This window comes from Grammomys surdaster, unplaced genomic scaffold (genome assembly GCF_004785775.1).
Source record: "Grammomys surdaster isolate TR1022 unplaced genomic scaffold, NIH_TR_1.0 130, whole genome shotgun sequence".
NCBI classification, from domain to species: domain Eukaryota; kingdom Metazoa; phylum Chordata; class Mammalia; order Rodentia; family Muridae; genus Grammomys; species Grammomys surdaster.
In genome coordinates this window covers 12,178,439-12,204,268 of record NW_021604588.1, presented here as the reverse complement: position 1 = coordinate 12,204,268, position 25,830 = coordinate 12,178,439, and the positions used below count along the sequence as shown (strand labels likewise).

General features: G+C 46.4%; 1 protein-coding gene across 1 annotated transcript in view; it reads right to left on the bottom strand.

Moving 5' to 3' along the window:
* Nucleotides 1-1,480: 1,480 nt before the first annotated feature.
* Fam78b (family with sequence similarity 78 member B) overlaps nt 1,481-25,830 on the bottom strand; it is a 79,200-nt gene continuing 54,850 nt past the window's right edge. Inside the window, exon 2 of the mRNA XM_028761079.1 lies at nt 1,481-2,928. Coding sequence (XP_028616912.1) covers nt 2,406-2,928 — 523 coding nt within the window. The 3' untranslated portion in view covers nt 1,481-2,405. The remainder of the gene's footprint in view (nt 2,929-25,830) is intronic.

The window sequence follows — 25,830 nt, the reverse complement described above, 5'->3', positions numbered from 1 at the left end:
GAAGTGAGAGACCCAACTGTAGAGTTTGCAGAAGTGACACACAGCAATGGTAAAGCATATTTGCATAGTGCTTTTAGCTTTTAGACGTCCTTTCTCATACATTTTTTTTCCTCAATTTTTATTACATCATTCTCCAGGAAACTGCTTTGGGGTAATTTATTTTAAAAATCTGAAGTGATTCTTTTTAAGAAGGAATAAGTCTAGGTAAGCATGCTGCACCTTGCTTTTAACTATAGACAAGGCTTTGAAAAGCTGTATTATATGTAAATATAATTGTGTGAGTCATATCTTAATGTGCTAGGAACATTTAAAGACTGAAACCTTGCACAGAATTTTTAATATAAACTTATTCATCTGTTGTTATAATTTTAGATGTAAAAAAAATCATATTTTCTTAAAGTGGGACTACATGGCTGAGATTCCAAGATCAGCATCCATTGACCCAAATCTCAAAAAAGTGTCATCTGATTCCATATGAGGGAGAGATTGCTGTTTCTGATGTCACCATGGAGAATAAGCAACCTTACTCTTCAATCTGTAGGTCTGTGAGGTCAGCTCTGCCATTAAAAGGCAGGGAAGCACGGGAAATCCAGAAGTTAACAGCTGAATTATTTCTAAATAGAGTCTTTGCAACTCACCGATGTTACCAATGAGCCATTAATGTGTTGCTATAAATAACTTGCCATCAATAACTAATCTGAGTGAGAGAAGTTGATGGTTGGGAGTGTGAAGTTAGTGCTATATTATTCTGAGTAGCATCCTCTGGGACCAGAGCATGAAGGAAATTAGACTACAGTGCATGGGAAATAAGAGTATTGAGAAAGCTTCCTGGTTTGCCTTCTCTGTCCCCAAACTCTGGAAGATTCGGACTCAATGATGGGATTTATATAATGGCTCTGGACTTGGAAATCTCTCACCTCTGAGATTAGGCTTAAAGAGTCTACTTATTTAGTATGCAACATTGTGAGGATTCTGTAGTCAGTTTACATGAGGTGTTTCTGAACAAGGAAGGACGCACTTCATGATCTGCACCATTGAGAATAACAGGGGCAGCTTTTCTTGGGGGTGGTGGTGGTGGAATGGTGACTTAGGTGGAAATGGTTGGAAATCTTACCACTGTAAACACTGGAAACTCTTTTAAAAGTTTTCTGCTGCTGGACTAAAGGAAAATTGCTTCCCATCTTTATTGGCTGGATCTCAGCAACACAAGATTGCTTAAGGCTCAGACTTTCACTAAAGAAGTCTGAATATTTCTCATATACAGCTGGACAAGCAGTTGAAAATGAATTTTTGTAAGTACAGCTGAAGTTAACCTATGTGGGCATACAGTGTATGTACTAATTGTGTTTAAAGGCCATGAATGAATATTCAGGCACTGTCGGCAAGACCAGTTGTTATTCTTTCTAAACACTGGTGTGTGAGGCATCCATGTGTATGGACAGATGTGTGCCCTTCCTGTGCCGGAACAATTCAGAAACTAAGAATTGAAAATATTGTTCTGATTTGTTGAGACGTTCCCGAAATCCTATATGACGAACATGAAGCTTATACATCTTTGTAATTGAGGGCTGGTGATAGGAATCAGTGATTGTAAACAAAGTCACAGATTGAGTGACTAAAAACTCAAAAGGGACCCAATGCCATAATCACTACGGAAAACAGGAACTATATATCCAATACCGTATATATCATAACTAACAACACTTAGAATGAGCAATCTCTTTGGAAAGAGGTGAGTGGGTGGGAAGCAGCCAGTCTCCATTGGGGCTGCTGATGTCAGCACCTTGGACAGTTCCAAAAGCGCTCTCCCTCAAAACAAGTTTCTTTAGTTTCCTAAGTGTCCCCCTCATTCCAGGGGATATGTTGACAATCTGACCATCAGCTAATACTTGATATTAACCTGTAGTAACACCTTCTCCTCCTCTCTCCCCAGCACCCGGTATCTTTCACCCAATTACCCAAGACCCTCCAGTCACATAAGGAGACTGTCTTACGAACACCTGGTGTGGATGTTTTCACTCTTGCTTCTAATTGGTTGGGAAGCAGCATCTGCCACAGGCACTGTTTAGTTTCATTTCCATCCCCTGCATCTCACAGGAAAGAAATGGTCAATAGTTCAAATAAAAGAATTGTCCTGGTCAGCTCCAAAATATGGCTACTTGCATGGTAATCAGAGCAAGTCTATCAAATCAGTGGTTTCTTTATTCCTAAGAGGAAGGGGCTTTTCCTAAGGGTTATGGTTCTACCACCCAAGGAGCAGCTGTACTCGTCACAAGTAGCTGCAAAGGCTGGCACACCAAGAGGTCTGCTTTGGCTCAGAAACTCAGTTTGGCTCCTGCCACCCCTGGTCACCCCACTGCGGGTCTCAGTGGCATGTGTTCCACACACAGTTGGACAGTCTGCTTTTACTTAGGAGGTATCACAACCAGAGGTGGCCCCCGCTTGGGCCTCCACATGAGGACCTGGGCATCGTTGGCATTGGGCTTCACTAGTGCGTTAGGGGGGATGGGCTCCATCCGGCTCAGGATCCGGGGCTGCTCCTGCTGAGTCCTGCCCACTAGCCGGGCCCGCTGCCCCAACAGCTGAAGAGGGTCCACTTCAATGTCCACTCTCATCCTCCACTTGATGGTCTGCAGAATGATCTTCTCTTTGGTGGTGGTGTTCATGGCCACCAGCCAGGTGGTAAAACTTTGGTCCCTCTTGATTCTTGTGAGCAGTGGCACATTGCTGTCACTCACTGGCACTGCCCATGTCACACTGGGGTAGAAGTTATCATTCATGCTGACAGAGAACCTGGAGATCTTGTTGGTGGGGCCAACCAGAGTCACAGTTTCTGTCGTGTTCCCGTACCATGGGTAGCTCACCCCATCTGAGTCACTGATGGCTTTTACTCTCCCTTCCCTCAAGTCAGGCAGTTCCCAGCTTGACCTGGAAAAGCAGAAGGGATACACAAGAAAAGAAGAGACTTGAATGAATTTTTAAAAAGCTGGAGACATGCCCACCACTTACTAATACAGTCAAATTGTGCAAAATGGGAAGTTTGGAGGGAGTAGGGGAGGGGGTTTAGATCAAAAAGTTCTACGCTGGGTTGTATCAGGATTAAATGAGAAAAAAACCAATCAGAGTGACATTTAAAAAAAAAAAGCAATGCCAAAAAACCAATAAGCTTGCCTAATGGAAAACAAGCCCAGGGAGATAGCGGTGAGACTGCGAATAGCTGTCAACTCACTGGAATGATGGCAACGAACAGTGTAGAGAGGACCCAGGACTGGATGTGCTTTCTTAGGGGAGGATGTGTGTGTATGAGGGTCAATCAGGGGAAGGGGTGATTTGAAATTTAATGTACTTGAGAGGAGGTTACAGGAGGGGTAGAAGAGGTGAAGTTCACCATTATATTAATTTCTTGGGAAAGCCACAGTAGCAGAATTTCTACTCAACATGGAATCTTTAAATTCTACCGTTAAACCAACCCAGAACTCAGAAAACACAGACAAAGAAAAGCTGAGACGGAGTCATTTCTGTGAGCTAAAATGCTTTGTGGAAATTGTAGGCTGGCATGCATGCCCTCTCACATGCTGTTCTCCGTTTGGCTTTGTGTCTGGGCTGTAAGCTGCATTGCTTTGTTTGTGAGCTTGCCATTCTGACTACCTGTCTACACTTCCTGTCCATCTCATCCTTGCTGAGAATGACAGGAGAACATTCCATGTCCCTCCTCCCAGGAGATGCTGCACATAATCATGGTAATCATAATGGTCACGACTGGTTATGGAGTGTTTACCCCACCACCACCCTACCCACTGTGTAAAGTACTCTGTTATCATTCATGGGTTATGTTCAAACTATTCCATGCTATAGCTGGATTTTATTTCTATTTATTTCTATTACTTTCTACGTCTTTCACATGAGAAGCCAGAGGTTTAAAAATGTTAATATGGTCAGTGTTCTACAGACTCTAAGAGGTTGGATTGGTTTATGCTAAAGTCTGTGATTTTTGACCTTTTGACCATCATATCATATTGCTTCTAAGTACCCTTACGTGGTAATGGAAGAAGCCAGAGTGAAGGGAATTTATACTGTACCATGATCTAACTAATATTCCTTAGCATGTCCATAGGGGAATTTGACCAAGCCCTAATTAGGGATGTTTTACATATTACTATACATGAAACGAGGAATAGTAGCATTGCTTGCTAATAATGCCTAAGAATTAAATAATTAGAGAATGGTGAATTTTCCATTTATTAGCTAAGAGGTGGTGACCTTGTTTGATATGAAGTTCTTCCCCCTCACAGATGACATAAGATACTGTAGGGCTTATCCAAATGGTAGAGAAGGAAGTTGCATGCTCAAGTTGATACTGATAATGTCTCAGCAACCCCTACCATCAGTAGGGAAGATGGAAACACTAATTGCTGTTTCTGGCTACCCCCATGGTACTTTCTATGCCAGTCATCCCATCATAAGCAAAGGGTGGGCTGGACCGCCTGTGGAGGAGGTGAGCCCACAGCTGCAAGAGGCTTTTCTCTTGTCTTCATGTCCTTGGTAACTGAATAATTGTAGTGTATTATGGTTGGCAGAATCTAAGTAACAGAGACTGACCTGACGCAAAGTCAAAGACTGCTCATCTAACTACCCATGATGCTCTGCTGTGCAAAGTCAAAGATGCAAAGTCAAAGAGTGCACATCTAACTACCTATGCTACTGTGCTGTGCTGGGCGGAGTGCCCAGATCACTCTGTGGTGCCTGCCTGCCTGCCTGCTCCCTCTCTTTCTCTTTTTGAGACAGGGTCTTTTTATGTAGCCCCAGCTGTCCCAGCAATTGCTATGTAAAAGAGGTTGGCTTTGAACTCAGAGAACTGTGTGCTTCTGACTACCAACCCCAGTGCTAGGATTAAAAGTGTTCACCACAGTGACTGGTGCCACATTACCTCCAGTTTTATACACACACACACACACACACACACACACACACACACACAAACACTTTCGCACATGCCACTTCTTTCTGTACAGAAAGGAGTGTGTGCTGTTTGGGGGTACGTATTTTCTCTCTCTCTCTTTCTCTCCCTCTCTCTCTGTCTCTCTCTCCTCAATCTATACATTTATAAACACACACACACACACACACACACACACACACACACACACACACACCACTTCTTATCATACCAAAAGGAGCGTGCTTTGTTCATGAGTCAGTGTGGTAGAGGATCAAGAGGCTGACTTGCTTGCTGGGTTCATGAAATGACCGCATTGCAGCCCATTGTGCCTGAGCTAAGGGGCTGAGACAATTTCTCCATCCCCAGACATTAGTTCCAAACCTCAGTTTTTCTTTTGGTTAGTGGCCAAGCAGTCTGACACATTCTGAGTGACTGAAGGACAGGAACTCCCAGGGGAGCCACGCCAGGCTTGCTCCTACGCCCTTCTCACGGCCAACTGTGGTATTGTAATCTGGGGAGTCTCGTCTTAAGTGGATACACACCTTACTTCGCTATGATGCTGACCTTTTCAGGACTGGCTATCTTGATGGTCAGTTCAATTACCATGTCTATAGCGACATTATCGTTTACATTTTGCCTTCATCTTCCTTCCCAGAGCTGAGGGCAGAGACTGGGACCCATATTCTGGAGGTCAGTCTGGTTGGAAAATAATAGAATTTAGTTTGGTTCCATGTCTCCTCATGAATAGAGATATGATGAGGAGCTCACGTGAGCCAGGAAGAAGGAAGAGACCTGTCTTATAGGATTCCCCGCAGTGCTGAAATGATCCGAGGCTTCTTAGCCACCACATCAGAGCAAGGACATACCTGGCTGAGCGTATTCTCATGTATGTGGCCTTGTCAGGCTCATTGTGCCTTCTGTTCTAGGATTGCTTGAGTTCAAAGTGGGATCTCTCCCAAAGCCCCCTACGGAACCAATATCTACCTCTATCTACATCATGGGGGAATAGCTTAATTTAGGAAGTAACCCAATTGAATATGACTTAAATCTAGTGAAGGGGGAGTTGTTTTCTATTAGGAAAGTAACCTATTTTCATTTCTCCTATGAAAACTAGGTATCTATTCCAAGGCAGTGGCTTGAAAGAGTTTCATCTATAAAATGCACAACTACTTTACACAGAAGATAAGAGGGCTTGGTGATGGCTTTCAGAGAGGTCCTTGTAAAGTTCCAGGAATGATGACCTTAAGATTCCCTCAGTGGCCATTAAAAGGACATCTTGAACAGGATGCCAGAGGTACTTCAGAGTCCGCATGGTCCAAACTGAGCTCCTCATCCACCGTAGAGCAGGATCTTCCCCTCTCTGCTGCATCCAAGCTTTCATGTCAGAAGTGAGGCTCTTCTCATCCCCCACAGACTGCCACTATAGCTCACACATCACCATGCAGCATCTTGTGACTTTTGTGTGAATTTACTTCCTTTTCTCTATGCGTCTCCCACCGCTTTCACTTAATCTAAGCCCTCGGCATCCCCTAAACGGTTTACCATCACGACCTACTAACTGGTTTCTGCCCCCAATGCTGACTCTCTCCAGTTCATCTGTAGGCTGCACAAGTTCTCAAACTTGTTTGCTCTATAAATAAAACACTTCTAAAGACTCCTTTACATGGAAATCACTGGGTCACTCATAGGATAAAATTTAAGCTCCTTATCAGCACAGACCTGGCTCACTGTGACCTGTCCTCTCTGACCTAATGTACCATGATGCTGTGTCTCACCTTTACCTCTCAGCTCTTTCTTCGTCCTTTGCCCACACTGCTCTTCCTCTTAAAAATGTCCACTATATATGCCATTAATTTTTTGAGCATTGCCACGAGTCACTCCTCCACAAGATCTATATTTCAGTGAGTCTATGGATGTGTTCAGATTGACAGATTATAATTTAACTTACAGTTTTGTGTCTCTTTCTCAATTAGACGTCGATTTCCTTGGAGTTGTTACTTATTTTTGAATCAATATCTAGTCCATGGCTGGCATAGGACTACCACTTAACTTTTCTTGAATGGATCCACATCCATGATTATATGAGCACCACAAAATAGATTCAGTAGGTTAAACACACACACACACACACACACACACACACACACACACACACATTGACATGAAGTTAGGAGGACGGATGGGGAGTGAAGAGTGAATATGGGAAAATTTAGGTCCGGGAGGGAGTAGAAACACATTGTATGCATTTCAAAGAATTAATAAAATATATTTTAAAATGCTAATACTTCTTCAAGGATTAAATATTATTTTTGAATCATTTTCATGCCTTTATTCACGGGGCTTGGTAGAACTTGTACACAACGAAAATCTTTTATTGCAGCTTTACACTTTGTATATTTGCTTGCTTTAAGAAACCTAACATCTATTATTCATCTAGAATCTATTATTAGGATGGCTGCACACCTTGCACTGAATGTTATTTGTCTTAAGGGGGAGGTGAGCCACATTTAAAATCAGCAGATTAGTAAGCACGAATGTATTTCAAGGACTATTTTTGCCACCACGTAGCAAGCATATGAAAATGAGTAACACAGACTCCGAGTGCTCCTGGCTCCGAATGTGTAGAGATCACAAAGGCCACAGCAGGGAGGAAGCTATGCAGAGGGAAATGGGCTATGGGAGATGAAGACAGCCCTTCTCAGCCGGGAGGTTTCATCACAGGCCAAAGTAACCTCCGACATGAAGCGGGGTGAGTGGGAAACAGAAGACACAGCTTGGGAACGTGAATGTGGGAAAGAGTGAGAACGAGAGAGTGGGTACGGTGGTCTCAGCTTGAGGAGTGTCTTGAATAATGGACTTTGGCATTTGGCCTTCATCCTAGGGGTTGTGGGACTTGCACTGGAGGCTCCTGGGCCAGGAACTGGGAGGTTAAAAGGAGAAGTTGAGTGTAGGTGGGAGAGCAAGCAAGGGTGAGCAGGAACATTTACAACACTGTAGGTCGTGTCTATTGATCATTTTTTAACTTTTGTTTTTGGAGACAGGATCTCATGTAGTCCAGGGTGGCCAAGAATTTGCTATGTGTGAACTGAGGATGTTCCTAAACCTTTGATACTCCTGTTTCCATCCCTGTCCTAAGTAATTGGATTATATATGTGCACCATCAGGCCTGGCTTACATAATCTTTGATAGGGCCTTCATGTAAGCTAGTGGTCGAAGGGAAGGAAGGGTTACACCAGAAAGCTACTATCAAGACAGACCCTTGGAGCCGTGGGAATCAATAGCATATTACAGATACAGGAAGAGATACAGCCGAAGTGTCGCTCAGAAGAGCCAAGCATGAGTATGTTTATGGTTCTCTGTTCCTGACACTCCACCATTATTCCTTGACTGCGTGCATAATAGGGTTCAGGCTCTAAAGCTCCCGACTTCTCCATGGAACCGTGAGACAGGACCATGCTTGCCATTGTATCCTTCATCTAGTATGCAGTGCTAGGGACAAGGTGCATGTGTGACACTCTTTGTTTCTTCCTTAGCTTTCAACTGTCCTAGGCTGGTCTTGGTTCATCTCTTAACAGTTTAACTTTGGAGGGCTCAGACTTTTGTTCTTGTTCCCTGTCCATCTCTTTATAGTTTCTTAAGACCTAGTTGACCACTGGGAAATCATTCAATCAGCTTTGGGCTCCTTGTGTGTAAAATGGGAAAAGAACCAGCTCTGAGCATCCCTTCAGTTGAGAGTTATTGCGAGGATAAAACAAAGTGTTAGTGTATGAGCAAACGCTCTATAACATATACCGTTCTCTGCTAGTATCAGTTATCTCTGCTTTCTCCCATCACCTTTCTCTTCACTCTGATAAACAGTGTTTGCGTTTTAAACAATCAGCCATTGACCCAAAGCTCACAGCTAATGCACCCGCCAATGGGTCTAATGAAAGCATCGATTATTGCAACCTTCATGCTTTCTGCCTCCCTCATAGAAGAGATAGATCTCAACCACACAGCTCACGCTCAACATTTCCTTCAAATGAGCTCTCTGAGTTAAGGCTCACACGCTCTTTGACCTGGCCAGTGTCCCCAGTGTGAACGAGGGGCTGGAATGAGCAGTGTCTTTGAGAAAGGCCCACACTCCTCTTCCCAATCCTATGAGGTCATGGGGTGAGGGCTGGGCAGCGTTGTTGGACAGAAACTTGTTCAAAGTCATTCAGCTAGGGAGGGTCAGGACTGAGTGACAGAACAGAGGTTTGATTCTAAACCGCCTGCTTTCTCACGGTGCCTCATTGGTTCTAAATGGCTCTGGACTACTGAGAGACCAGAGTAGTGGTCATGGAGGACACTGATGCATACTGTCATGACCATGTTAACATCACAATATGGAGACATTGCGGAATAGCTATGAGACAGGCTCTCCCTCTCCCCATAGGGCCTTCACCCTGGCTACCTAGGTTTACCAAGCTTCCTCTCTTCAAAATCCATCAATTTCAAGGGTTAAGACAGGCAGAGCAGAGGACTTCCACCATCCAGTTCTCCTTGTGGGGCTGACGATCAGTCCTGACAATGTCACCCCATCATGGCTGACTGCAACATCCTCACTACTGATAGAATGCTGAGAGTCTGTGGTCTAACTGCTGGATCGAGCCTACTCTTTAAAGAGATACCTGTTGTCAAGTTAACCGTGCTGAACTTAGAGGATGGGAAAGAGCCTCAGATCTTTGCTCTCAGTCCTCACTGGTAGAGTCTAAGGAATTAGCATTCTGGGAAAGAACATGGCACCTACTCTGAGAACTCAGGCTTTCCTATCTCTAGTGCTACAGAGAGTGATGTGCTTCAGGTTCTCTGTCATTTCAGGCTTTGTAGCACCTCTCCCTCCACCCTGACAGAATCCGTCTTGGTCCTCATCAGGTGGCTGAAGAAGAGAGAGGTATAGAGCAGTCGTGAGCTGGGCTCAGGGCTGGGGAGAGAGCTGTGGCAGAGGTGGTGAGGAGGGACAGAGGCCAAGGCTCTGCCTGTCACCTGATGAGTCACAAATCCCACTGTCTCTAAGCAGCCACCCAGCCTCTCAGCCACCAGTTCCCAGCCCTGGCCCTGGCCCTGGCCCATGTCCCAGTTCTCGGATGGTTTGCATCATGATTGCAGAGTAGGTTTTAAAATTAGGATTTTCCTAGTTCTGCATTGTTTATGTCAGACTCTGAGAAGCCTGTAAACACTATCCACCCACCTCTGCTCCACCTCCTTCCTTTCTGACCACATCCGTTTCTCTTTGGCACACAGGCAGATATATTTTTCCCCCTTCTATCGCAGAAAAGAAAATTTCCCATGTTCTCCAAGATTCCTGAGTCCTGGCAGAGGCTTTATCTGTAAGTGGAGGTTTCTCTCATTTCCCAGCCTCACACTCTGGTAATACTGAGCTTTACCATCACCGTGACACCTCGGGATTTGCTTGTCCTTTACCATGTGGATGGAGGTCAGCTATCCGTCCAGGGACCCAGAAATCTTTGTGGACTTCTCTACTTGACAGCCCCGAGACCTCACGTAGGGGGCCAGTTTTTTGGGTCATGTCTGAGGATGGTTTGCCTCTGACTCCAGTTCTAAGCTTCCTGGAGCAGAGCGCCTCTCCTTCCCGTGGCTGCATAAGCTGGCAGCCTGCACACAGAAGGGTGTTTAGTCACACCTGCAGGGCAGCTCTGCAAGACCCAGTGTGTGTCTCTTACAAGGATCATGCCTGTAGGCCACACAAGCCCTTTTAGTCCTTTAACTCACACAAAGTCTAAAGGCAGGCAAGGAGGAGTCTCTCCCCAGTCCTCAAGGAGATTACAGCCCATGGGATGGTGGAACAGATGGCTCTTCCTAATAAAGTATTGCTCCTGCCCGGCTGCTATGTAGACCAAGAGGGAGCAGTACTTGGTGCATTACAGCTGCTTTTCAGGTACTGTCATGAATATTGCTCTTTTCAGACCAATGCTGAACAACCATGGCCTGAGAGTCCTCCAAGGGAGCTTTCCTTCCCCTACGAAGATGGGATTGGACTATTTCACTTTCATCCTGAGGAGGTGACAGGAGGGTAAGCAGCCACACTTCACTTATTATTCAGTGGGGACACTGAAATAGAGAAATGCCAGTCATGGCACAACTCTAAGAAAATACACTTTTCCAAATTCTTTTCATAGGGTTTTGGTGAGCACCTACTTTGTTCCAACATTTATGTTTAACTTTGTGGCACAGAAGACCTAGAAAACACACGCATGCACACACACACTCACAGAGCATAAGCACCTTACAGGGTAAAGGTTATTAGCAGGAATTGTATGTATAGAGGCTGTTCGTATCTTTCTGAGAGACTGTTGCGTTCCGACTCTCTTGCAAGCTCTTTCATTTTGAATTTTCTCATATATCCAACCAAGAGGGCAGAATACATGCCTGACTAGGTATGTCTTGGGGCTGTACCTCTATACTTTGACTCAAGACTTTGGTCTTTATACAGATAGAGTTGGGTTCTGAGGACCATAAAGGGATGGGCCTTCAAACAAAGAGACGTCATGTCTGTTCCCAAGAGATGAGCTGTATCTTACAATCGAAGACTCCATACGACTGGTGCTCCTGGGCTCTGGCTCTCTGGGGGCCCAGGTGTCTACTCACCGTCCTCTGCAGGCTTCTGGTTCCTTCAGAGTTTCCTGCATTGTCTGTAGCTGAGAAGATGCTGGGGCCCTGAGCTCTGACACCTCTTTCCACGTGCCAGGTGGTGGAAGGAGGTTCCACTCCTGCCTGTACACTGCCTGGAACCTCAGAGCCAAGCTTCTCCTAGTGTCCCTGCCACAATCTAGGATTCCATAGCTCCTAACTGTGACACTAAGTCTCTTTGGATCTATCCTCTTCCTTCTCTTCTTCCTCCTCCTCTTCCTTCTCCTCCTCTTCTTCCTCCTCTTCCTGCCTTATCACCAGCTGGGAGGAAATGTAGCCCTCTTATTTGAGTTTACCCCATCCAAGTGGGATTTCTAGTGTGAAATCTTACAGTGCAGCTTTAGAAATGGACATTGTGGGGTCTCCCCATTTACCTCATAGTAGTTTGCCGACCCAGTCTGGGCCTGCAATCTCACTGTCACAGAGCACCTGCAGTTATAACTATTTATAATGGTAGGGCTAGATCTCTGGGGTTGAGTGCAATGGTGTATCTGTTGGTGACAGTGAACAGTGAGAAATGTCAGATGCACAGGGGGCAGGGCAGCCTTTGAGTGAAGGAGAACCACTCTGTGAAGCCTTGAAATCTGGACCTAAACTTGTGTTAGCTTTAAAAGCTGAGGTCAGGACAGTTTTCTCCCCCTTCAGATTAGTTGGTCCAGAAGTAGTTGTGATTTTCCACCTGTCTGATTAAGGAGAACACATCTTCAAGGCCAAGAACATACCGATGAAGACACAGTTGTCAAATCTCCAGGATACAAAAAGAGGCATCAGACGTTTACCAGGTGAATGAATGAAGAACAGTTTCCTGGGCCCACAGTGGCAGCTGGGGAGCAGGGCCACTAGGCCCCCACTAGGGCCAGACAGTGTTGTCACCCTTCTTCTGCTTTGGTGGCTACTGGAACATTAGTAATCCAGGGAAAAGTGACATGTTAAACCCAGCTCCTCTGATCATAGCCACAAGAGACTCACAGATCTCCTATGTACTCCATAGCTTGGGGAGGTGATGTCCTCAGTACTCCTGCCTGCCTCCTTTAGCCAGCCCTATGGAAGGGGCAAGAGTGGTCAGGAGGCACCAAGAGAAATTTCTGGGGCAAACAGAGTTGGAGAAAGAATAGACAAAATGTCTGAGGAACCAGAATACAATCTGGCAAACCCTGGGTCTGGGTCCCCAAGCCAAGGGTGGGCCTGAGGAAGGACAAGATCTGAGGACTTGGGGGTTGATCAGTGTAGGCTGAGGGCCCTTGGCCTCAGTGGCCTAGCATATTTCCAAAGTCTGGAAGCCAAGAAATAAAGTCAAACTTGGGGAAATCTGTTTATTGGCATGAGAACAAGGCCGAGAGAACCACAGAGCAAAACAGCTGTGGGGACTAAGTCGAGACGCTCAGGGCAGACAGAGGACAGGAGCCTCAAAAGTCAGACATTATGATATTACCACTACCAGTATTTAATGGATGCAAAGCAGTCTACCAAATGATCCACACAGCAACCTTCCAGCAGGCATGTTGTTTTGGTTATTTCATGTGGAAGCTGAAACTCAGGCAAATCACTTAGTAATGTCACACAGCAAGCATGTCATGAAGGTGGGAGGGGCCTGGCACTGATTCCGCAGCTCCAGGAGTACACTCTTCAGTCAGTACCCGGCTGTCACAGCCAGTACAAGCCTGGGTCCTCTACCCTAATCCTCTCCCCACCATCCCCCAAAGCACTGGTTCTCTTCACAGGTGACATCAGAGCTGAGGCATGCTCCCAGGGGAGGACAGGGTGCCAGAGGATCAGGACTCTGACAGTGCTACTGGCTGGCTGCTGGGAACATGACTTGTTTCACTGGTATCAAAGGTGGGAAGATGGGAAGAGTTCCAGTTCTGGCCAAATAGCACCCAGGAGGGAGGGAAGGGTGTGGGGAGGGACTAGGTTTATGGATGCTGAACAGAGGGAGGAGGCAGGCATGGGAATACAGAAGGATGGAGGTGGGGGAGGGTGTGGTATAGCGGCAGAGATTTAAAAATCCAGGCTTGCTTGTTTTCCTTAACTTTCCACTTGGTTTTCTCAGGGTGCAGCATCTCACTGCTTGCAGGGCCACAAATGTGAGGGGTTAGCAGCTGCAGCTCAGCCTGGGCAGGAGCTACTAGGGTGCTCACAGCTGTGTGTGCCCCGAGGACAGAATTGTGGAAATTTCTTACCAGCACAGCGTGGGTACTTGTCTACAATGGGTGGAGCTGGGGCCACACTGACACACGAACACGGGACAGACGGATTCACGAGGCAATCTCTAAACTGTGAAGGGAAGGAAGGCTGCAAGATTTCTCAGGGCGTTTCACTGGCACCACATACAGCATGTTTAGATGGCAGGCCCTGGCAGCTATTATGGATGTAAATGATTCACATACTTGCTCTCGCTTGATCTACAGTGGCATACGTACACTGGATCGCCAACCCCAGTTGGCAAAGGAGGAGAACCATAGAGAGCCTGTGTGATGTTCAGGATGAGAGCTGGAGTTAGTTGCTGTGTCTGATGCTCATTTCTTGCCAAGCTCCTAGGGAAGGGCAGTCCTTAAACCCCACTATCCTTCACCCACTGCATGGTGCTCAGGGCTTACTTGGTACTCCACAGTGCTGGTGGAGGAGGAGGCACAGTTAGCCTTGTCTTGCAAGGGCTGTAGCTTGCATGTGGGGGAAGGGAACCTGTGTCCACTAGATTTGCTGTGTCAGAGCTGAGACTTAGATCCACGAGAGAGACTCCCCCATGACAGTTCAGCTTTCCCTTTCTTTTTCTTTTTTTTTGGTTTGTTTTTTCGAGACAGGGTTTCTCTATGGAGCCCTGGCTGTCCTGAAACTCACTCTGTAGACCAGGCTAGCGTCGAACTCTCGAACTCAAGAAATCCGCCTGCCTCTGCCTCCCAAGTGCTGGGATTAAAGGCGTGTGCCACCACCGCCCGGCAGCTTTCCCTTTCTACAAATTGCATTATTCACCTGCATTTTCCCAACTACTTGGCCTGTGGGTCGATTGGCTAACCTTCTAAACAAGCAATTATTTAAGCCCTATGTGTCTAAGGCAGTCTATGGAGAGGGACATAAAGATACCCATGACCTGGTTCCTGGCAGGCATAGGTCCTACGTAAATGACCACAGTAATGGAGGAATGGGAGAAGTGTTAGTAAGGCCAGAGGAGGTTCTGGGGTGCCAGACGTAGCAGGCTGTATCGGTGTTTGCTGCTTCCTCTCTCTGTTCCCTGGGCAGGAGTTCAGAGACAGCTCTTAGTAAAAGGCAGCTTGCAGGTGCTCTGAACCTATTCTGCTCATGTAGTTGTTCCTCTCCTTCAAAGGCTCAGGGCCCTGGCTTTTGTCCTTGGATGGATCATCTCTGCTCTGGTGATTTTGGTGTCAGTGCAGAGAATCAGCAGGGGAGCCAGCATGCAACATAGGGCTCAGAAACCTCATGCTCCTTAGATGTTAAATTGAAATCAGGAGCTCCTTCAGTGGGGGGCCCTGCGAGCTGCTGAGGAAATCTGAGGAACACCAGCAGCATACCTGCAAGGTGCTTTTCTCTACTCATGTCTTCCCCCGTGGTCTGTCTTCTCATCAGCAGACCCCACTGGGTGGGGCAGAAGCCACACTGGCTTTGGAATCAGATCTGGGTCTGTGTTCTGGCCTGTCGCTCAGCTGTATAACTTTGTCACTGACGCTCTACCAGGCTTCAGCATTCTAAGCTGAAAGTCAGGATAGTAATGTTCTCTTACAGAGCACCATGTGACACATCTTGGGCTTTGTTAAGTGGCGTCTAGCTATGGTTTAACCATTGCCACCACTCGGTCCTTTCTCAAGGGCTTCCTGACTCTTCCCATCTTCCTTATGCTGGAGGGCTCTGTGCTTTATTTCACAGTACCTTTCTCCCTAGGATGGGAGAAAGAGGAAGTGACAAGTGGCTAATCTGAATTTTGGGTTGTGCTGGAGAGGTTGAGACTTTTTGTTGTCATTAGAGCACAACATAAACCCTTCATCTGTTCCTCAGAGACCTGCACAGTCTAGTTCCCATCAAGGTACCTGGCTCTGTCTCAGATCACACTGTCCCATATTCTCACCACTCTGCCACCATTAGCATCTCGTACAGTCCTTACACATGCCAGTCTCTGCCCCAGGGCCTTAGTGTGTGCTCTGGGGGAAGTATACTCTTTGCCTGCCACTTGGTTAACTGTGTGTAGTCCACAGGGGAAAGTGTGAATTGATGTGTTAAGAATCACTTCCTCTGGGACTCCTTCCTTGATCCACCTACCTCTGTCTTCCCACACTGAACTAAATTAGGGCTCTCTCAGAACTCCGCATCTTCCTGATTCATGCACCTTACTGCTATTTTTAGTTACATACTGTACACCCACTTATAGCTTAATGTCCATTTCCTCTGTGGGAAACATGGCAGAGACTGATGGATGACAATGCCGTGAAGGCAGCAGGGAAGGGCAGGCAGAGGTAACAGGGGCTTGGAAGGATGACAGATCCGATACAGCAGAAAGCCCAAGAGTGCGCTGTGTGAATTTAAGGCTTCAGAGGTACAGCTATGAGGGCCTCTATGTGGAGAGATTCCAAGAAGGCAGCAGGCACAGCACTCCAAACGAGGCCGAAGTGTGGGGCATCCAGTTTTCTGGGAACTCAGAGACAGGCCAGGAAGCAGGAGTGGGCTCCAGGGAGGGGCCTGATGTCATCCATGTGGGAAGGATGGTCCTGCCTTGCAGTGTCTGAGAAGACTGGAACCTCATCAGTGGCCCTTGGACCCAGATGAAGGAGCTTTCTTGGGGAGATGGGACTATGCTAACAGAGCTAAGATACAGGGGTGCAGGGTAAATTGTCTCCTTTCCTTGGTAGTCTGCAGCCCCAGGCTAGACTCTGGGATTCCACTCCTGCTGTCTCTGAGCCATAGCAAGGCCCTAGTTTTCCTGGCAGCACTTACAAAGTTGAACAGCAGAGGCAAGGGAGGATGGAAAGCCAGACAGGAAGCTGATAATTGTCGGCTGCAGAAGCAGCTGCTGAAAATGAACGAGTTCATACCCAGGTTAGTTATATAAAGCCCCTCCCATCCCTCCCAGAGTTCCACAGCTCCCCTCAATGTCCACTCTAGAATCATGCATTCTGGTGTGGGTAGAAGACACCAGTAGAAAACCTGGAAGATAGAGAGCCCTCCTACACATGCACCACTAGACCTCCGTACCCATAGCCAGAATCGATCACTCTACATTATCCAGGCCAGAGCCATCAAAACCACCTGATCTCTCCCTGATACCTGAGCCTGCCACTCTGGGCAGGGAGAGCAATGCTATACCCCTAAAAACAACCCCTTATTTAGCATGAGCACAGGCTGAAAGGTGCAAGTCAGCAGGGCCATGGGTATCAGGATGCCAGTTCTCCAGAGCCGGTGTAGTAAGAGCCCTTTAAGATCAAAAGGATGCCAAGCTATTCTTTGGCTACAACCAACTCTATTGGAGAGAATACAGCCCCAGCCAAAGGGAGGAGTACAGAAAAGCACTTCAGAAAGATGGTTCATTTGACATCAGCTCAATGATGTTTTGATTACTTACAATGGGCATGGCATCTTGTATGTGCAGGGGACACCAAGATTCATAAGACAGTGTCCTTGTTCTGAGAGGGGGACCTCTCTTATCTGGAGAGGAGAGACTTGTGGAAGTCATATAAACACAATGTGGGATACTTGGGGACAGAGGTTTCAGTGTGGATCAGCAGCAAAAGGACCTGGGTATGGGGAGAAGAGCAAGATGTTGGTGACAATGACAACAGCCGGTGTTGACTAAGACCTCACACTGCACAGGCACCATCAATACATCTTCGTACAGACTACTTCATGAGGAACCTTCACAGTAACCCTACAACATCTGTACTACCATCATGCCTGTTTAAGGGGAATGAGGGCTGAGGTTTGGGGAGGTAGAGGAACCGGCCTCGGACAACAGAGAATCTGGACACAGGCTGACTGGCTCCTTTGAGCAGAGCTTGAATGTAAAATGAAGAGACAGGTGCATGCACAGTAGTCTTGGGCTTGGTGCAGACAGAGAGAGTAACTGAACATAAAGCTGGTCCAAGAAAGAGAACAGGCAGAGTGGGACATGGTGGCCATGACAATGCCCCAGGGCTGTCTGCCTGGGTGGTCCAGAAGGTGTACCCCACACATAAATCTTCTGGGGTCCCACCATCTTTCCTGCTATGGAGATGTTTCCTTCATACTTGGTAACTGAATCCATGAGAAAGGAATCAAAACCAGATATTCACTTGTACATTTCATAAGCTCTCCCATGCTTACAGTAAGCCCACCAAGTAGCCATTATGTTCTCAATGGAAAAAGAAACTAAAGCTCAGAAAGGTTGGAGGCTTTTCTCCAAGTTTAGCAACAGTTCCTAAGTGACAGAGCCAAGGCTTGAACATGTGCCTGTGTGCTTCCCACTGACCCTGCCTGATTTTCACTGATTGACACCACAAGAGAACCTGGAAACTGTGGTCCGCCGCTTGCGGCAGAGCCATCACTGTTTTCTGAAGAACAGAAAGAGTGAATTCCTTTTGTGTTTGAAGTTGTCTTCAAAAGCATTTTCCAGAAGGTGGCTTACAGGGAGCCTGGTCCAAACTGCCTGTAGTACACTTGGGAAATAGGAGCCAGAAATAATTAGCTAAAGAACCGTCACTGGCGTTAACTGTCTGTGCCAATCCAGGCAGGTACTGACGTGGAGGATGAAGAGCAGTCTTTGGAGAGCGAGCCCACCCTGACCAGGCTAGTGTGTAGGCTAAATCCTCGACCCTGACACATGCTCTCAGGTGTCTCTTTTCATCCGGGAGCGTCTTCAAAGGTACCTGTCCTGGGCCAGGGCTCTCAACGCTCCTACAGCTCCTACAGCCGAGATCCTTCCCTGTCTTTTCTGTCCTGGAGACCTTTCACCTTCATCCATTTTGGTTCTCTGCCCACTCCCTAGTTATGGCTTCTTTAAATCTGGTCTCATCATCTAGAATACAGACTGATACTTGGTTATTCTGTATGCCTCAGCTGCAATCCATCCTGGCCCACCTACAACTCCAATCCTGACCCTTGGGGCTCAAGGGCATGGGCTCTCCACGTTCTCAGAGTGAATTCTGTAATGCACCACAACTTTTACTTCTAATCATTTCAAATACACACTCTTCAGTAAATTCAGTGATGTCTGACCAGCTACTGTTACTCTATATTGATATGAGAATAAGAAATGTTATTCAATACCCATTTTATAAGTTTTACTATTTAATTGTGTGTATATATATATATGTGTGTGTTGGTGAATGTGCAGAGGAGGTCAGAGAGGTGTTAGCGCCCTGAAACTGGAGTTCCAGGCAGTTGTGGGCTACCTGAGGGTGGGGCTGGGGTCTGAAATCAAGTCTTCTATAAGAACAACATGCGCTGTTAACCACTGAGCAATTTTGCCAGCCCATAATATACATTTTTGATAAATGAAGGACTAAGTAGCTCGTTTCATCCTTTCAACAATACTGAGCATCTTATTTTTACAGACAAGCACCTTGGATTTCGTAGACACTGGAACCTGCCAGTAAGTGGCTAGGTTGGATTATACTTGTCTCTTGAGTCCCAGGTCTATGCTTTTTCAAATGTGCTCGTAGACTCAGCAACAGTAAAGGGTGTGCGAAGAAACAATTCAGTATACACAAATACCATCTCTGTAAAAGGAGCATTGGGAAGAGGAGCATTTTAATGTAACATGTAAATAAGTACCCATTCATTTCTCTTGCTTTTTATTTTTGTGAGTTTTTAAATCAGTTCTTGGAGAATATCCTACAATGTATTTTGATGACATCCATTCTTTCCTCCAATTTTTCCCAGATCTATCTCCTTCACTCCTTACCCAACTTTGTGTCTTTTTGTTAACCTACCGAGTATAATTTGTGCTGCCTACATACTCTTGAATGTGTGACCTTCCACCGGAGCATGGTTGACCTACCAGGCAGCACACTGTATTGAATATTGTATTTAAAGGCTGGGATAGAGCATGGCCCAGTTGTAGAGTATTTATTTGCCTAGCATGTTTGTGAGGTCCCTGGTTTGAGTCTCAGCATATACAGATAATCAAATACACACACACACACACACACTCACACACACTGGGTTTGAGTCTTAGCATATGCAGATAAACACATACACAGGCACACAAACACACACATACTGGGTTTGAGTCTTAGCATATGCAGGTAAACACACACTGGGTTTGATTCTCAGCCTATGCACACACACACATACACACTGTGCTCAATTCTCAGCATATGCACACACACACACACACACACACACACACACTGGGTTCACACACACACACACACACACTGGGTTCAATTCTCAGCATATGCAGACAGACAAACACAAACACACACACACATACACACACATTGAGTTTGATTCTCAGCATATGCACATATACACACATACACACTGGGTTCGATTCTCAGCATATGCACACACACACACATACACACTGGGTTCAATTCTCAGCATATGCAGACAGACACACACACACACACACACACACACACACATTGAGTTTGATTCTCAGCATATGCAGACACTCCCCCTTCACCCCCCCCCCCCCCCACATGAAAAAGAAGTAAACCTCCCTCCTCTTTCTTTCCATCTACTCTCCAAAAGTGCGACACTTTCTTTCAGGTTATAGGACCTCCCCAGCACAGGTATTAGGCAAATGGGTAGGACTTCATGGACAGGTTGTGCCTTAACTATAGGCATGAATGGCAGCTGTAAAGTTCAGGGGGGAAGGGTGGTGGCCGTAAACTCTCATTTCCAAGCGTCTTGTCCCAGTTTTAAGAGCCTTCTCTTCCCATTGCTTTTCCCAAAACACAGGGACAGGCCACATTTTGTTTTCTTTACTTCCTTTCCCTCTGAGCTAAAGGAAGTGGAAAAAGCCCTAACCTGTTAGGCCCACTAGGACCCATGACTCCTGGGCCTCCATTTGAAGGCTTTCTGTAACACAGTATCTCTCTATCCCTTCCCACGTGTAAAGGCTCGAAGAGACTGAACCTGTGCTAAGTTAATAGAGGACAAGCTCACTAGAGAAAAGCGTGTCAAAGCAATTCTTGGCAAAATAAAAGAGTCCTTACCAGCCGAGGCTTCTCAGGGACCTGGGAATGGCAGACAAGCAGTCACATGGGAAGTGTTCTTTATTATCTTGTTAAAGAAGGCAACAAAATCAGCGGGTGCAGACTGGGCACTGGAGAAAAGGCAAGTACTGATTTTTAAAGGGAGGATTTGAATTGTTTCTCAATATTCCCTGACTGGTGGGAATGGTCAAGGACAGGGCTACCATGGAGGGGGCTTAGTTCACAGAGGAGTTTGGGGGACCAGGAGAGAACACCTGTGCAGGCTGTTGGGTTCAAGTTTTATGGAGCCAGAGGGATGCAGGAGGAGGAGCAGAGGTGTTTATCTCAAACATGAAAAGCCTAGTGCAGTCCCAGATACAAGCCATCTGGGCGGGCCAGTGCATAGGATGCCTGAGCTCACAGGCCGGAAGAGAACTGTGTCAAGTGAGGGTCAGTGACGGGGAAGTGGGGATGATGACAATCATGTGGGAGAGGAGACTTGCAGTCGAGAGAAAAAAAAGATATATGTAGGTGCCCAGCACCCTGCATGGGGACAGGCACGCAGGTTGTGCCCTGTCCTCTCTATGGAGATGAGCACTGTGCTATGGTCTGATTCTCATCAGGCTGTATGCACTCGACGCTGACTCCTGTACTGTACAGAATGCCACAGGAGGCATTTTTCCAATCAAGGTGGCCCCAGAACTGCCCTTGGCCATGCTGCACTGTGGTGAAATCAGCCTATATGTCCACGCTGTCATTGTTTTGTCTGGGCAGATTTTCCTCGGCTTCGAAGAGCCTGAGCTTTTCTTGGAAGGCTGATAGTGCTCTGCTGTATTTGTCTGGAATGTGCCTTAATTTTTCTTCAGTGAATAGTTTGACCTTGCATTAATGCCTTTGTGAATCAGAATTGTCACACATTCTGGAGGGAACTCTATGAGAAGCAGGAGAGTGGGGCTGAACCATGCCCTCCCCTAGGTTACCATGTCAGGACAGCAGTATTAGCTGAGGCCAATAGCTCCATTTAATGCCAGGGGAGGAACATTTTACATATGTATGGCCCCTCATTTCAATCCTGAGAACAACTCTTCTGCTGGGTGGAACTGACTAGATCTACTTCACTGTAGACAGCCTTGAACTTACAAAGCTTCCATGTAGGATGTTTTGACTTTATGGTAGTTCAAAAGAAGTTCAATGGAGACTAAGCTTGGAATTCTCTTCTTCCTGGGCCAGCAACACATGGATGATGCTCTCCCAGTGCTGGGCTGGACAGGGGTAGTGAGCAACCTCAGGGTAAATATCTGACAATCTACATGTGCCATGCTGCTGAGCTGAGATGCTCAGTAGGTTAGATATATCAAATGTTTTTAAAGAAACTTACGATACACTTAGAATGGTTTCATCAGAGGTCTGAGAAGATGGCTCATTCGGTAGCTTGCCATTGGACTTGAGGTCAGATATCTAGCACCCAAGTAAGAGCTTCAATGGTGCATACACCTTTAATCTTAGTGACATTCTAGCTGTATCAGCAAGCTTTGGGTCTGGTGAGAGACTTTGTCTTAAAAAATAGGGTGGAGGGCTGGCAAGATGCTGCAGAGCTTCCGAGGCAAACTTAGTGACCTGAGTTTGACCACTGGGATGCATGGTAAAGTTGTCCTCCAACTCATTCATGTACATCACTGCACATGTGTGTCTCCACATGTGTACAAATGGGCACAGACATCAGACAGACTGACACGTATACAATAATAAATACATATATACATAAGCTGGAGAGTGATGGAAGAAGACACCCAACATCAATCTCTGCATACACACAGACACACACAGACACACACACACACACATACACACACACACATGCACATACACGTACATACACACATGCACACACACATAAGGACACATACATACACACATGCACACACAGATAAGGACACATACATACACACATGCACACACACAGATACACATGAATACACACATGCACATGCATACATATACATATGCACACACATACACCAGGACACATACATATATACACACATGCACATACACAGATACACATGTATACACACATGCACATGCATACATATACATATGCACACACACACACACACACACCAGGACACATACATATATATACACTTGCACACATACATACACATAGACACACATAGACACACACACACACACACACACACACACACACCCCAGAACATTAAGTAGACCACAAGTTGAGATGCATCAGTAAAAGCAAACAAGTTCTGGACACTGAAGAGATTTGTCCAAGGTAACTAAATCAACAGGTAGCTGAAGAGGCAGGTCTCTGTGACATTCGGGACACTCCTGCTTCATCTGTAGGCACTGTCAACTCTGTGTGCCTGTGCTACCCCAGAGAGCCCTTCAGGAGCAAAGCTCTTGACACAAAGCATGCAGCCTTAGGAGGTCCATTCTGGGACTGTCAACTTCCTTGATTCCCAAAAGGGGTTGCCTGGGACTTCTACTTTATACATCAGCCTCTCCAGCCTTCCCAGCCCCACCAGTGGTGACAGGCCAGAGTAGCCCTGAAAAGGGCGGGGAGGACAAGCATGTCAGCTCCAGGAGGACTTGGACTACTGAAGAGGTTCTAGGTACCCAAGTGAAACACAGGGTTCAGGGAGCACTCTGGAACACAGCAGGCAGGAAGCGGAACACACTGGAGGACACACAGACTGGTGGAGCAGGCCTGATGCTGGCCAGAGGCAAAGGTATTCTTCATAGCTGCCCAATGCCTCCAAGGGAGGGGAATGAGGGCATCAGCCGCATTTTCAATGGACTCATGACAGCTGGCTCCTCCACAGACTCTCAGCCATGGCCCTGTCAGAGAACGCTCACTCTTTTGCCTATCTGTGAACCAATAAGGTTCCTGGCCCTTCCCTCTTCTTAACAATGTCTAGAAAGGAGCAAGAGAAAAGGGGCAGGGACCTGTCCAAGAGACAGACCCAGACTCTCCCAGGGAGGTCTCTGGGCCTGGAGCAGGTGAAAACACAATTTGGCGGTGTGTGTGTGTGTGACACTCCCCTGGGAGAGAGGAGCAAGGTGCCAGCTTCTGAGGACCTGCGACAGAATAAATGCAGAGATAATAAGATACTAAACACAGGAAGCTGCAGGCAGAAGTTCTTCCCCAGCCGGAAATGGCATCACCTAAAAATACTGAGCTGTGGTTCTCCCAGGAATGCTCGGCAGCCCACATTCAATCTAGAATGGCTTGGGGATTATGGGTTAGAGTAAATAAAGAAGATCATCTGAGCAACATAACCATAGGTTTTTAGCTTAAAATGACATCTGGTACCAACATATTGTCTGTCTCTGAGAAACTCAAATTGCCAGTCGTCCCAGGAGTCTGTTGCTTTCAGCAAATTTCCCATCCTGAGTTGCTCTAGTTGGTGGGAAGAACACACATTTGAATATCAGCCTTCTTTTAGGCATTGGAGTGCCTGGTGTTACCCAGGAGACACTGCTGGGGACAGGCTGGTCACTGGAGAGAATACTGTTTGGCCACTCAGCAGAGGTGAGGCAGTGAACTTGGTCTGTTCACATTGTGGTGGTCAGCTCACACCTGGCCAGCCATCCCTCAATCAACTGTCTAAGACAACAGCCTTAAATGCACGATCTCTATGGATTTTCTTCAAGAAGGAAAACTCTTGCCTTGAAAGGTCTAATCAGTTTCTACAATAACCTACTGATGTGGCCCAGGGTAAGCTGCTTAACATTTCAGGCCTTTCCTTCCTCATCAATAAAGCAGAGGATGTTCCTGACTACCCCTAAAAGTGTAAACAAATGATCGCTCTAACATTTTTATTTTTCATTTCTAAACCTGTTATGGGTCCTTAGCAGCTGGTCCTGCATACCTGTGGCAGGTAGGTCATTCAACCCCACGCCTTCCCTCTGACCTTTGACCCATGAGCTCAGCTAGTTTCCAGGGAAGCCAGCCTAGAGTCCTAGGATCCAGAGAATATAAGAAGTGATCTTCTGGGTTTATTTTACTGGCCCTGACCCTGTTATTCCCCAAGTATCATGAAATCCCAACTTCAGGTCCTCCCTTTGCACAGCTGGCCATCTTTGAAGAGTCAGGCAGGAAGAGACTTTGGCTGATTTCTTACTTCTGATGATTTAGAATTTATTCATTATCTGGTGCCACTGAAAGAGACAAGCAATCACTGGCTTTTCCTCTCATTCGATGCTGCCCAAAGCCCACCTAGTAGCTAACTTCCCTGTCTCCTTATTGATCGCCCAACACAGAAACATCTGCTACACCCCGTGTGCACATCGCTGGTGGCTAGATGGTAACAGTGACTCTGGTTGCCACGAAACTTGCCACAAAGCCACGTGGAGAACACCGGAAATCTCCAGGTTTGTTGAGAATTGCGAGTGCGTGGCCCCAACTACTGGATCCTAGTTCTGACAGCTCATCTGGCAGAGCTCAGAAAAGTGAGCACATCTGGACCCCAGAGGCAGATGGTCCAAGAAGCCAGAGTGGTCTTAGGGCAGGCTCTGAACTAAGCTCTTAGAGTGAACCAATCCTGGCCCTATATCACCCAGCTTTGGAAGGTCCCGTGTCCTGTACATCTCTACGGGAGACAGAGAAATCATAGAGGTTCCTGTCAACAAATATGCATAAGAATGCAGGAGCCGTGATAGATAAAACAGTAAGTATGAACTATCGTCTTTTGTGTATGTGTGTGTGTATACAGTGCTGCGGATCTCAACCTGTGGGTCGCAACCCCTTTGGAGGTTGAGTGACCCTTTCACAGGGGTCACCTAAGACCATTGGAAAACACAGATCTTCACAATATGATTCATAACAGAAGCAAAACTACACTTATGAAGTAGCAATGAAAATAATGTTCTGGTTGGGGGTCACCACCACATGAGGAACTGTCTCAAATGCTCCCTGCATTAGGAAGGTTGAGAAGCACTGGTCTAATTTTATGCGTGGGAACATGCATATAAGTGCATGTGTTAGGAGGCCGTAGGTTGATGTTGGGTATCTTCCTCTCTCTCTTCACTTTATCTATCTATCTATCTATCTATCTATCTATCTATCTATCTATCTAT